This window comes from Fonsecaea multimorphosa (assembly GCF_000836435.1).
Source record: "Fonsecaea multimorphosa CBS 102226 unplaced genomic scaffold supercont1.2, whole genome shotgun sequence".
Lineage (NCBI taxonomy): Eukaryota > Fungi > Ascomycota > Eurotiomycetes > Chaetothyriales > Herpotrichiellaceae > Fonsecaea > Fonsecaea multimorphosa.
This window is the reverse complement of record NW_015971636.1, coordinates 2,158,403-2,172,358: the sequence shown is the minus strand read 5'-3', so window position 1 is coordinate 2,172,358 and position 13,956 is coordinate 2,158,403. Positions and strand designations below refer to the sequence as shown.

The 13,956-nt window shown below is 52.2% G+C and overlaps 4 protein-coding genes across 4 annotated transcripts; 2 read left to right on the top strand and 2 right to left on the bottom strand.

Moving 5' to 3' along the window:
• Window positions 1-179: 179 nt before the first annotated feature.
• Window positions 180-2,559, top strand: Z520_01735 (uncharacterized protein; the record flags this gene model as incomplete). The annotated part of the gene is made up of 2 exons (XM_016772251.1): window positions 180-1,355; window positions 1,411-2,559. 2 exons carry the CDS (start codon window positions 180-182, stop codon window positions 2,557-2,559), a joined length of 2,325 nt encoding a protein of 774 aa, XP_016637390.1.
• A 736-nt stretch (window positions 2,560-3,295) lies between these two features.
• On the bottom strand, window positions 3,296-6,019 carry Z520_01734 (uncharacterized protein; the record flags this gene model as incomplete). The annotated part of the gene is made up of 1 exon (XM_016772250.1): window positions 3,296-6,019. The coding sequence occupies one exon, from the start codon at window positions 6,017-6,019 to the stop codon at window positions 3,296-3,298; it is 2,724 nt and encodes a 907-aa protein (XP_016637389.1).
• A 1,058-nt stretch (window positions 6,020-7,077) lies between these two features.
• Window positions 7,078-10,540, bottom strand: Z520_01733 (uncharacterized protein; the record flags this gene model as incomplete). The annotated part of the gene is made up of 5 exons (XM_016772249.1): window positions 7,078-7,641; window positions 7,710-8,390; window positions 8,447-9,455; window positions 9,527-10,272; window positions 10,331-10,540. 5 exons carry the CDS (start codon window positions 10,538-10,540, stop codon window positions 7,078-7,080), a joined length of 3,210 nt encoding a protein of 1,069 aa, XP_016637388.1.
• An 885-nt stretch (window positions 10,541-11,425) lies between these two features.
• Z520_01732 (uncharacterized protein) lies at window positions 11,426-13,459 on the top strand (the record flags this gene model as incomplete). The annotated part of the gene is made up of 7 exons (XM_016772248.1): window positions 11,426-11,572; window positions 11,631-11,910; window positions 11,958-12,040; window positions 12,100-12,155; window positions 12,206-12,387; window positions 12,446-13,067; window positions 13,123-13,459. The coding sequence occupies 7 exons, from the start codon at window positions 11,426-11,428 to the stop codon at window positions 13,457-13,459; spliced, it is 1,707 nt and encodes a 568-aa protein (XP_016637387.1).
• Window positions 13,460-13,956: the final 497 nt, after the last annotated feature.

The window sequence follows — 13,956 nt, the reverse complement described above, 5'->3', positions numbered from 1 at the left end:
TCACCACTGAAGAATAAACCATAATTGCTTCTCTGTACGCCGAGTACATTACCTGATCATCGACTACTGAGGAAGGTGTTCGCCCTGGTTGGCGCCCTGAGTTCTCCTGCATCCGCCACTCTCTCTCACCTCAACATCCGCGTCCCGTCGCAGACGCCAACAGCGACCTATTGCCCAACATGCGACCGCAAACCTCACTCTCGTACCTCCTCTCCCTCTTCGCCGCCGTTTCATTATCGCCTCTTGCCCTTGCGGAGAACATAATCGAGTCAAACTCGCTGAATTCTTGCAAGAGTGGCTCCAATTTCACAGCAACCCTGTTCAATGTTGCATACACGCCGTCCAACAGCAGCATCAGCCTCAACATTAATGGTGTCTCGTCCATTGTAGGAAATGTAACGGCGCAGTTGGAGGTTATTGCCTATGGATTCACCATTCTCAACGAGACTCTCGACCCCTGTTCCATGGATCTTTCGGGCTTCTGTCCCATGCAGACAGGTCAAATCGACATCCAGACAAATATCGACGTTCCGTCGGATGTTGCCAAGCAAGTTCCTGGAATCGCGTACAGTGTGCCAGATCTGGACGGTGTGGTTCGTGTCTATGTCACTTCTCTCGACACGGGTGAGGAGATTGCTTGCATGGAGGCTGATCTCTCCAATACCAAGAGTGTATACCATCCAGCTGTGGGCTGGGCCACGGCCGTTATTGCCGGTCTGGGTCTTGTTGCCGCTGGTTTGACATCTGGGCTCGGTCATCCTAACACTGCTGCTCATGTTGCTGCTAACGCTGTGTCGCTCTTTGGCTTTTTCCAAGCCCAAGCGGTCATTGGCATGACCTCTGTTACTATGCCTCCGATTGTGCAATCCTGGACCCAGAACTTCCAGTGGAGCATGGGTATCATCCGTGTTGGATTTCTGCAGTCGATTGCAACGTGGTATCAGCGGGCCACTGGCGGAACTCCCACTACCTACCTTTCCACCCTCAGCACATTTTCGGTCCAAGTGCAGAAACGCGCCATCAAACGCTCTCTGGACGTCATGACTACTTTTGCCGCCCAGAACCTCCGCTATTTGGCCAAGCGTCAAAGCTCTGCAACCACCACTGCTGTCGCGAACGTCAAGGTCGTTCGTGGAATCGATAGAGTTGGTTTTAGGGCAGGAATCGAACAGACCAACATCTTCATGACTGGTCTGATATTCTTCGTCTTCATCCTATTCTTAGTTGCTGTCTTGGTGGCCCTGACGAAGGTCGTTCTCGATGGCTGCGCCAGAGCAGGGTGGATGAAGTCTGATAAATTCCTCGAGTTCCGAAATGGCTGGAAAATTGTCATCAAGGGTATTCTTTTCCGATTGGTGAGTACTGCTAATCCAATGTAAGGGCCTCCCGTTGCTGACAGGTACACACCAGGTTCTTCTCGGCTTCGTGCAGATGTCCGTTCTCTGCTTATGGGAACTGGTCGAGCGAGACTCGGCGGCTGAAGTTGTCTTGGCCTTGATTGTCTTCATTTCCATGGCTGTCGCCTTGGGCTGGGCGTCCTTTAAGGTCATTCAACTCGCAAAGAAATCGGTTGCCATGCACAAGAATCCGGCCTACATTCTCTATTCTGACCCCGAATGCCTCAACAAGTGGGGATTCCTCTATGTGCAATACCGCGCCACCGCATACTACTTTGTGGTGCCTCTCCTGGGCTACATTCTGGTCAAGGCCATCTTCATCGCTTTTGCACAGAAATCGCCCGTCGCTCAAGCCGTAGGCTTGGTCATTGTCGAGGCGGTGGCACTGATCGCTGTCAGCATCCTGCGGCCCTTCATGGACAAGAAAACCAACATTTTTAACATCTCTATCGCCTCGGTCAATTTCCTCAACGCCATCTTCCTCCTCGTCTTTTCCAATGCATTCGGACAGCCGGAGATGGTCTCGGGTGTCATGGGCGTCATCTTTGCCTTCTACAACGTCGTCTTTGCGGCCGTTTTGCTGATCCTGGTGCTCATTGCTTCCATCTACGCCATCGCGTCCAAGAATCCAGAAATCAGATACCAGCCAATGCGCGATGATCGAGGAAGTTTCATCAAGTCCCAAGCTGCGCTCACTACCGAGTTGGACGCGCTAGGTGCCACTGCGAGAGGAGACGGCAAGAATACGTACACCAACGACAAGGGATACGATGATGATGCTTCTTTCTCCAGCGACTCGCTGAAACATCAATCTGAAATCTCACAACGACCCATGTCCCAAACCAACGCGGCCAACCCTCAGCAAGACTTTAACACACCAATGTATCCCAGCGACCAGCCGGGACGACGTGGTCCTCCGCAGTCGTATGAACAACGACAAATGTACAACCAGGGCTACAACGCTGGTGGTGACTACGGATACGGTGGGAGACCGACAACGACATCCTCGCAGCCGTCTTTCGATCGAAGCATGAGCAGTCTCGCCAGTGGTGGCTACGGGCCCCCGCCTCCTCGTTCCGCCCAAAGCGGATATCCTCCGCAACAAGGTTTCCGGCAACAAAACAATGCGAGTCCCTGGCAACGAGGGGCGGGATATGAGTGACTACACTCGGGCCGGGCAAATGTAGCGGGGGACGGAAGTGAACAGACAGCGGGAAACCACCAACATCTCAATCCGAATTCGAGCCAAGACAGGCGGGGACGGCTCGAGATGAGCGAGATGAAACTGGAAAGTGGCTATTGGGATAGAGATTGGTGGACCCGTGAGTACGCTAAGGGCTAGACATACTCAAGCTGGGAAGACTCCCACACGGCGATGAGGGAGGACATTCCCAGTCTAAGAGGGTCAGCATGTGATGAGACATGAAACTGAATATTTTTCTGCATCCACCGACCGTCGACTGCATCTTGCGCGCTTGGAATCACCAGCCCATTTTTTCTCGCTGATCTTTCAGGTTATGGCTGTTAGAGCTGTGAAAAGACTTGCAAGCATTGAGAGGGGGGCCCTTTTTCAGGGAGGTGCATTATAAGGAGCATCCCAGCGGCGTTTCTATGTTAGCCCCCACATTTTTTTTTTATGTACGAGTACTCGATCAAGTACCATGGAAGAAAAAAAGACAAAGATGCAAATCATAACAAAGAGAGATGATTACACCTGACCTCGCGATGGAATTGCTCTCATTACCTCGTACGTCGATCATCCTATAGGTAGTTCGTGGATTACGTGCCCCAGCGACCTCGGGGGTCATACGAGAAGCGGCGTAGGGTATAGCAAATAATAACAATATCGCGTATGCTCGGTACGGGTTTCTCGTAGCAGCGTTGAGTCGCGAAACCCATCAGGCGAGGAAAGGGTTGTTGTTCATGATGGATCCGCATCCACCGCCACCGCCCCCTTCAAACCCAAAGACCTGCGACAAGTCCCAGTCGAGCATGGAATCGATCAGCTGCTGCGAGTTTTCCAGCATGTCCCATGCCGAAGAAGTAACGGGGAGTGGTAGTGCTTCCTCTCTGTTGTCCACCGCGCCGACCTCTCCACCGGGACAAGCTGGCACTGGCGGCCCAGTCCACGACGGCAATCCATCCACCTCGGCCGCGGGAGACACAGCAGCAGCAGCAGCAGCAGCCTCGTACGGCCGAGATTGGTTCTCTTGTGTCCGCGGCATGCGAGCAGATTTGGCCTGGCTGGGGGTGGACTGCGATAGCGAAACCGCAACCGCCTGCTGCTGCTCACGGTGCAGATCCTGCACGATAGTAGAATCGTGGGATCCTAACGGCGCTGCGGCATGCTGATGATGCTCGGATTTGATCGAGCGCACAATATTGCAAAAGTCGTCGGCGATTTGTACCATACGGCTCATGGGGTTGTCCGGTGGGATGTTGTCGTGCAGCATGACCAGGATGTCTTCAATGGCTCGGGGGTAAAAGACCTTGCGATCACATCTCTGCCGCGTGTCGAGACAGGCCAGAGACAGCACCATGCCACACTGGTATAAAAACACGCCGTCGAGTCCAATGTCCCCGTCGTTGAACTGCCCTCTCTCCCACAGGTGTTGGGCTAGGCGCCACGAGTCGAGCGCCGATGCAATGCAGATGTCGCCAAACCTGCAGGTGGTCGCGGTTGCGGTATCGGCATCAACATCAGCATCAGCATCGACTTCCCCTCCTGCTCCTGCTTGGCCGCTGGGTGGTGATGATGATTGGGTCTGGATTAGGCGCAGATAGAATGGACGTGTCAACAGCAGCCGAGCGTGTTGGTAGCGGAGCTGGAGAGTGATGAGTTGTCGGAAGTGGCTTGGGTAGACGTAACGCTGGTTCGATGCGTCGAACCTCAGAAAGGGAGGCAGTTCTGCGTACCATGTATCCAACTCGTCTAGGTGTCGGTGTGCGATCTGGTCGTCAGACAGGCCTGGTTCGCCTCGGTGCCCTTGGCCGGCCTGGGATTTGCGAATCCTGTCGACAATGCGCGCAAGAGATATGTCATGTGTGACGAGTCCCGGGGGGCGGTGGTAGCCCCCGTCAAGGATTGAGTCCGTGGGCAAGTCGGCGGTTGTTTCTTGTTCGTCGATGGCACTAGGACGGCCAAAGAGGGCGCTATTATACTGCTCAAAGACGTACAACGACCACCAAACCCGCTTTCTCAACTCCCTGTCAACGACAGCCGTTGAAAGGACACTTTTCTGCTGCTGTAGTAGTACCTTGTCGCTCCGATGCATACCCAGGCCGATCGCCATCCTGATACTACAGCCCATCATGATCCATGAGGCATTCCGCTGGTGCGTGGTGTTGAGATAGAGCGAGAGGAGTGCCAGCGCCTGCACACTTTGGAGAGTAGCACATTGAATTAATCGCGCTACATTCCCCAGGGCGATCTCCACGAATCTCTGCTGGAGGTTGCGGGTGTTTCTTGGTGGTCCTGAAGTGGTCTCGTCAGTCGAGGTAGACTCGAGGTATTTGCAACCGAAGGCGAGCACAAGAAGGCAACAAGTCAACCATCCAACATCCAGCGAAGATTCCCGGTCTGAGGTCCAAAGCCGTTCAAGAGCGCTTTGGAACAGGGGTCGATGGAACAAGGTCATATTTGGATGGATGTGCACGAAAAACAATTCAACCAAGTGCTCCACTTCCTCTCGCGCCGGCAAAAGGTCGACGAGCCTTTGCGGCCCGTCAGGCATTGGTGACGTTAAGGCATAGGCATCAACGGACACATCGTCCATGTCTTCTGGAACCGACTGCAGCGAGTCGCTGCGATGTTGTGTGCTCGCCTGAGTATTTCTTGCCGCGGAGGGCTCCTCCATCGTGCAACAGTAGTTGTCCGCAACAAATCTCTGGCGGAGTCGTCGCTGCTTTGGCTGTAACTTCTCCGAGTTCTGGATCGCTGTCGAAATCAGATGTTCCCGGAGTTGCGTCACAAATGCCATTGAGCTGGACGGGCCGAAGTAGCAAAGCGTCCCGGAGGAATTCTGCAGGATCCGTTCACTGCAGTTCCCTCTCGGACTGCTTGTTGTTGCGGGTGAGGATGATGGTGATGGTGCTGGAATGGAAGAGAGCCCAAGTGGTGTTGTGGCAAACCTTCCACGCTCGCTCGGTGATACACACGAAAGGCGGTCCTCGAGAATCGGGCGAGAGGTTGAAGACACAAGATCACACTGCACGATGGAACCGTTTGTCGTTAATAATATCTTGTCTCGAACGAATTGTAACTGAACACGACTTGTCTCAAGACAGTCTGCAAGTTTGGCAAGCTCATTGACGTCTGCGACTGCCACTTCTGGGAACAGCCTGCCGACCAGTTGCTCCATAAGTAGCTGTCGAGGAGGCAGGTCCTCGTTCATTGGAAAAGACTGAACAGCAGCAGAAGGCCGCTTACGGGGAATCGTGGTAACGCATGGCACTGAGTTCTCCTTGCACAACTCGCAGGTCGAGGCAGAGGCACGACGGACGCATTTCCGCCGCCGCCTCTTGCACCGATCGCAGCTGACGACGGCGCGCTTGCGGAGGTCGGGCGGAATGCGTCGTGGGTTTGCGCTGGAGTCTAAGCGAGGATTTGTCGTCCATTCCATCATCTAGGCCTTTGCCGGAGAGACAGTCGGGTTGGATAGGAACTGGGATTGCAAACTGCGGTCTCGTCTTAACACGCAGAGATGGTTGGAATGGATGCAATTTGGATCCCGGTGTAGGTCGAGATAGAGTGCAGGAGAGGATTTCAGCAGCGAGACAGATAGACTTTTCCCGGTCAGATCTGACTACGCCTCGTAAGCAAGGGGAAGAGAGAAGGAGGATTGTAACCTAAGGGGCGAAGATGTGTCATCTCTCAATAGCGATGCTCACCTCGCTCCCCCGCATCCGCACAATCCTAGGATCCTTTCCAATCTGGTCCTTTCGGCATCGTGATCCGGCAACGTACATACCGACGACCCGTGTATGGATGTAGAAAGGGGTAAGCGGGTTTAACAGTCTAGCCCGATCCGGCTATCTTGTGTATTGGTATTATTACTGCCACTGGTGTCCGCCTCATCTCAACAACCATATCGCCAAGCACTAACAGGATCTTCACTATGCCAGACCACGCACGAAAAAGATCATGGAAAAAAAATGAGGCCAAAATAGTAGAACCCAAAAAAGGGAATGGTATTTATAGAGGTAGGTTCGCAGTTTCCTGCGTGCACCCTCTCTAAAGGAACCCATTAACCACCTAAGCCAGAGTCCCGAAGAACCACTAATTGAACCACCGTGTGTGGAGAGTCCCGAAGAACCACTTTTGATGCGAAGGCTTGGGTCACGCCACTAGGCTAATGTTCCTACCAGGGGAGGCGATGGGAATTGTGGACTTATATTATATATACCTATCACACTCACTCCCCGTCAGAATTCCGTCTCCACCTACTATTCTGCCAAGGTACCGGCCTCACGTGGGGACAAGACAGAATACTGTTCGCCATGTTTGCCTATACTATGATAACAATATGATATATCTCCAAGCTATATCTACCACGATGTCGGTCGTGCTCCCACCGACCGTGATGACCACCTATCTAGTCATTGATTAATGGGAGACGCAAGTCTCATTCCACAATCTAAGTCTGCCTCTAGCATCTCTTCCGAAGCACACTGTGTTTTCTCATAATCCCCGAACACCTTGGCCCTGCCACTTTTCCAACCATCGCGCAACAAACTTCTTCACGTACCCTTCGACAAGCACATCAGGCAAGTGTCTCATCGTCTCGCTCTCCTTCTGTGCCGCCTCCGTAGAAAACACGACCTGCTTCTCCACTTCTTTCAGCCTGCTAGTGTCGAGTTCTACGGAACCTGAGATGCATGGGGCTGCCACATTGTCCGTGTTCCTCCTCCCTTCCTCATATGGGACGCACGGTCTCGTCCCGTATCGACTTTCGTAGATAGATCTCAATTTCACAGTGGGGTTGATGTTCGGATCCTGTTCACTTGCTGCCAGCCGTGCCAGCCATTCCTGCGGGGAGACAGACTCGAAAGACAGCCCGGCCTCCCGCAGCGACGGAAGCAAGTCCGCCGTCCAAGAGAATGACTTTGGGTTCACAACGTTGTAGAATCGGCAGATTCCTGCTGAAGCTGAGACATCTTCGCTTTCTGCTCCGGTAGATGTATCATCGGAGCATAGATCAACAATGATCCTTGCAACAACATCAACGGGGATCCAGGAGCAGTACTGGAAATAGTGGAAAAGTCAGTCGGAGGATTGTCAATAACGAGACCTCGCAGGGGAACATCACGAACCTCTTCCAGCGTGGGAAGACAACCCAACGTCAGTGCCGAGCGGATGATGAGTGGTGTCGACTCAGAATCGTTCCAGAATCCCTGTCGACTGTCCCCAACGATTTGTCCGATTCGAATTACCCGGCCGTCGACCCCAAATCTCGCCGCGTTGTTCACCATGTGCTCTGTGACCAGCTTTGACCTCCCATAGCCCATAGTCGCCGAGCCTAGGTCTTCCAGCAGATTCTCTGCGACAACTGTCCCCCGCTTTGACGCGGAAGCTACCGAGACTGATGAAAGAAAGACGAATCGCGCAGGCTGCATTGATCGGGCCGACAGGGCAAAATTGAGGAGGTTCCATGTGCCTTTGATATGCTGGTCCTCGAAGCTGCTCAAGCCCAGGTTGAAATTCACAGCCCAGGCATTGTGGATGATCAACGACACGCTATTTCGCAGCTCGCTGAGCATCGGCTGCTGGAGACCAAGGTCTTCGCGACCTAGATTACTGGAGAGGGCAACGATACGCTGTTCGTGTTCTTTTGGCAAAGACAAACCTCGATCCCAAAGAATGGAGAGTACTCGCTGCTTGGCGTCTTCATCTGTCGAAGATCGTACAAGGCAATAGACCTTGTGGATCTCCGGCTGATGGAGAAGTTCGACAAGGATATGACTGCCCAGAGAGCCTGTTGCTCCGGTAAGTATCTGTAGCTGGGTTAGGTCGCGCTCAAAAATCTGATGTTGACCTATGTTTTGCTCACCACGGAACGAACCGTACTTAGATCTCTTTCAACCGGCAAGAATATTGAGAACGTCGAGTATTTCTCGATCATCCGCTTCATAACTTCTATCTCATCCTCTTCCCCATTTGCTTTTCCTTCCTGGAGCCCAATCAGATATCGGGCCAATCTCGCCGCAGTTGCGTGTTCGAAGATTGTATTGGGTGTCAATGCGGCTGCACTTGGGAGATACAGCTTTCCTCGTAGAAACGCTGCCATCTTCGTGGCTTGCAGACTATCAACACCAGCGGAGAAGAAATCCGTGTCTGCTGAAAGGAGATCAATCGGTCCTTCTCGCTTGAAACTCTCTAGGATCAAGTGTTCAGTATCGTGTTGATTGAGTCTCAAGACCCCCTTAGCGCTCATGTTTAGTGTTTCGTACTTGTCGTCGATAACCTTTTCGAACACCTTGTACACTTGAGACCGAATAATGGTGCCCTTGTCCGTCTGGGGGTAGTCGACCTCTGCACCGATCGGCACAATCATTACTCTCGATATGCAAGCAAAAGATTCAACCTTGGAATTGGCTTCGTCAACAACAGGCCATAGACGTTCCACAAATTCCTCGTCACTCATTGCAGCCGCGGGAGCACTGCGGAATAGTAATACACCGGGCAAAGCTCGCCCGATGCCGAACACAACAGCCTCCCGAATCAGGGGGTGTTGGCGTAAACGGCCTTCCATGATTGAGGGCAGCACTTTCTCGCCATTTGTGAGGGTCACTCTGTCATCTAGCCTGCCGGTATATTTCCACCGATCTGGCTTGGTAGGATGGGCTTCAAACGTGTCTCTAGTATGGAACGAGTTCGGCGGATTGTCGGAGTTAGTAGCAGTCTTCGATTTCAGCCCGTTGAGTGCTACTAGTTCGTAGCTCTGTGCTCCCAACGGCTTCATCAGCACGAAAGGTCTTACCGAGGGAAATATCGACATGTACGACCAGTCCTTATCTTCCGGGGGGCGCATAGAGTCCATAAGAGCTCCGGTCTCGGTCCTGGTAGTATGTTAGTCTTTGCCCACGAAATTCAGTCTGCCTAACTTGGGACAATATCGGCGGAGACGTACGAGCCCCAGAGGGATATCAAATGGACACCACGGTCAATGAGCTTGTCACCCAGCTCATCGGGGATTTGGCTTCCAGCCGAGGACACAACATCGCAGGATTGCATTGCTTTTATTCCGCGTTCCGTTTCTGCGAGGAGGCCCAGGGTGTATGGCACAGCAAACATAACCGCAGGTCTGACAGCCTCCAGCACGGCAATCAGGTTCGTAGATGTCAGTGGCAGCCTTGCGTCCAATAAATAAAGCGTCGCCCGCTTGAACATCGCTCGGTACAAACATGCATGACCATGCGTGTGGAAAAGTGGCACTGTCAACAGCCCGCGTAGGCCATTTCCTCTTGAATAGTTCTCGAGACACGATTGATGAGTTTGGTAAATGGGTTTCGGTGAGCCCGTCGATCCTGAGGAATGCAGGATAAAGGCCACCTTGCGCTTCGCAGAGATCTTGTTGTCCACGCTTTTGGTTGGAGGTTTGATAGTAGCGACATTATCGACATCGCATCTTCCCGGGATCGGTAGCAGCCATAAACCCTCAACGTCACGAATTTTGCTCACAGTTGCTTCCAGCTCTGGGCCATAACATACAATTTTGCACCCAGTCTCCCTGAGCAGGCTCGCATACGCTTCCGTTGCGAGTCTAGGGGAGAGCAGAAACACCGTATAACCTAGCCGGCTCAGGCCAAACATTGTGATCATATAGTCCAAGTCAGATAGGCCCAGCAGAGCGATCACCTCCGCTTCATGGACCTCCTAGATTCGTCCTTATCAGAATTGTAACAGGAGTCGAATGTTCGCTTGTTGAACTCACGATCTGCCTCAGACCTTGGCACAAGAGTTTCTGGGCCGCAACATCTGTGAGGCTAGTGACCTCCTTTGCCGTAAGATATTGGAAGTCTGTAAGTGTGTCACCTGATTTTGGATACGCGATGATAGGCTCGTTGTTGTTTTCATTTGCGCGCTCAATGAGTAATTCGTCCACGCTGTTGAAAACACCATAGTTTGTAGTAGGGTCCGACATGTCTACCCAATGTATAGGCTCAGGTGGTCTGATCGGTTGTACACAGCTTGTGAGCGCGGAGATCCAAAAACGGCTGTTGGGGAACTTGGACTTCGCAATTGCTTTGGCTGGTCGTCATTTAAGACAGGCGACTGGTTGGTGAGATGTGCGCCAACTTGGTCGACTTCGACCCGCTCCACTACAGCAGTGAATCCTCAATGAGTATTGCACATATTTGTCGGGAACCTCGGGATTCGGGAAGATGGATTTCATGGCGACGTACCTGGAGTCGAGGCTTACCGAATGTCATTCCGTTGTTGCCCGGTTGTGCTGGTGTTGGAGCCTCCGCGATGTCCGGGATTCTGCTCCGTCACGATGAACCGACATGTTGCTCCGAGGCTGATGATATTCCGCTGCGAACTCCATCAGCAATTCGCTACTCAAGGATGTGCAAGTTCACCAGCAAGTAGTGACAGGCAGTCAGATGTTTCGAACTTTTGGGGAGGGTTGGCTCCACTTCAGGGCAGACGCTAGCCGTATTGGTCAGACGGCTGTCGACATCCACCTCCGCCTCCGCCTCCGCCTCCACTCTCACCTCCACTATACCGCATTGTATGTCGACTTCCACCTGCGAGGTCCAAGTTGCAAGAGACACCCCGCTCTCCACAAAACAGGTCGAAGGTCAGAAGCTGGGGCACACTTACTTTTGTGATGTAGGCGCATTCGCCAACTTCCTCCCCATCTTGACCACCCTCTCAGGCTCTCACACATACGTACACTCTGTAAATACGGCCTTGGATATCTCGTATGTAGTATCTGAGTGCTTATTCCTTTCTCTGCTTACCCTCCTGCGGCTTGTTCTCCTGCGATCATTGCAATTCATCCCTCTTGCCTTCACTCCGAAAAATGGCTTCGCAGTATTCGCCCTACTGCGTCCCATTGAACCCCAATCACCTGCGCAAAAGTCGAAAAATTCGAGTTGTGTGCATCGGTGCAGGTTTCGCCGGAATCACCCTTGGATACAAGATTGCACATGAAATGAAGCTTGAAGATGTCCTGAGCTTTCAGATTTACGAGAAGCAGGCACGCTATACACTGGGAGCTTCTTGAGGGATCCTTGAACATCTTGACTAACAGCGGCCAGAGCCATCCAGGAGGAACGTGGGCGGCAAACCACTACCCAGGGCTCATGTGTGACGTTCCGATCCATGTTTACACTCTGCCCTTCAATCCGAAACATGACTGGAAGAACTTCCTAGCCACCGGGCCAGAGATTCTCGAGTACATCTTGGAAACAACCAAAAAGTTCGACTTGGAAAGACTCATGAAATTCAACACGCGGGTGGTTGACGCCGCCTTTGACGAAGCAATTGGCAAATGGAACCTGACGGGTTGGTCACTCGTGCTCTGCCGATCAAAGCTGACCAAAATACCACAGTTGAATCGGAAGGCGCGATTTGGCATGACCAATGCGATGTTCTAATCGGCGCCTCTGGGACTCAAAGGCAAGCTAGTCACATGGTTCATCTGCCGCTGCCACGGCTAATCTAAAACTTGTGCTCCACAGCACACCGCTCAAGCCCAATATCCCGGGGCTCAACGGTTTCAAAGGCAAACTCGTCCACACGGGAGATTGGTACGTAGAGGCAGTCTAGATGCAGCGCCAGGCCTACTTACAGCATTCAGGGATGATTCATTGGATTGGAAGGGCAAGAAAGTCGGTGTCATCGGCAATGGTTCATCTGGGATTCAGGTATTCCGCGCAATGCAACCGGAAGCCGCTTCTATCACGCACTACATTCGCAAACCTACCTGGATTTCCATGAGCTATGCTCACCAGTTCACACCTGAAGGCAGGAACTTCGCATGTGAGTGGAGTCCTGGGTGGAATGATTGTCTTCTTGAAAGCTAAAACATTGAATATAGACTCCTCAGAGCAGCTAGAGTCCTTCAAGACTCCTGAAAACCTGTTCAAGTACAGGAAAATGATCGAGAGCTTCAACAACGGTCTATTCATGCGATTAGTCTTCAATGATACGAGCAAAGGGGCGAAACAGGCATTCCGGGCCGAGCTAGAGCGGTGGATGAGCGACCGCCTGCACGGAGACCCGGAGTTGGTCAACCGTCTGAAGCCTTCCTACCAACCTTGGTGCCGCCGGCTCACGCCCGAAGACAAATACCTGGAAGCCCTACAGGCTCCCAATGCAGAGTTGGTCGACTCAAGAATAGAGGCTATCACCGACAATGGTATCCGTAACTGCGACGGCTCATTTCGTCCATTCGACATAATCGTCCTCGCCACAGGATTTGTCAACAATCGCATTCCACCCTGGACCATGCAGGGTCGGGGTGGAATTACCCTCGCAGAAAGATGGAAGGATAATGTGGATGGCTACATCAGCGTATGTGCTCCTGACATGCCGAACTATTTCAGCATCGGATGTGGACCCAATTTCCCTATTGCGAATGGACCTGTCTTGTCTGCCATGGGCTTCGTTTCCAATTACATTTTAAAATGGGCACTCAAGATCGCGTCAGAGGACATCAAGTAAGTTTCCGATTTCTGCACTTTTCCTCACACCTACCACTCACAGGAATTATAGGTCCGTGTGTGTCAAGAATGAACGCGTCGAGGCATATAATATCTACCTACAGGAAATCCTCAGGCGCACGGCTTGGAACGAGGACTGTGACTCGTGGTACAAAAAGGGCAAAATTGACGAATACCGCACCGGCATCACGGCCATTTACCCTGGCAGCATGAACCACTTCAGGGAGATGCTGAGCGAGCTGCGTGGCGAGGACTTTGATTTCGTCTACAACACCAACAACCCGTTCAATTTCGTCGGAAATGGTTTGACAAAGGTGGATTTGGATGAAAACGGGGATCTGGCATCATATTTGGCTGATACGGTCAAGTTTGACCACTTTATCCCATGAGGAAGCTGTCACAAGATCGTCTACCGTGTTACGAAGACACAGAACCAACCACTCTTCCATCTCGCAACGTTGCTAGAACTTAGTCAACACTAGTCCCGGTCCCCACCACGGTACAAGTAAGTCCTGGCTTCAGTCGAAGTGGGCATCCGCCTATAAAACTACATAGTATCTGATGGGCTGTAAAAAGGCTAGTCCATCCCAATCTGGTATATGTCTAACCAATGCTTTAGGCGCTGAGATACCTCAAACGCTCTCTTCGATCCGTCTAGAATCAATTGCAAGATAGATAGCATTGACGGCGAATACGTCCCCGATATTTTGTGCCACGAAGTGAGACACTTTTGCGTACACTTTACCAAACTAAACTGTCCTCTCAAGTATCCACCGTCATAGCTTGACATAGCAAGGCCCTGACTAGGTAAGGAATTAAGTCCCTGGAGGAATTGAGTGCTTCAGGTCCATCTGAAAAGGTCGAGGCTTCTATGCGTGGACGATAT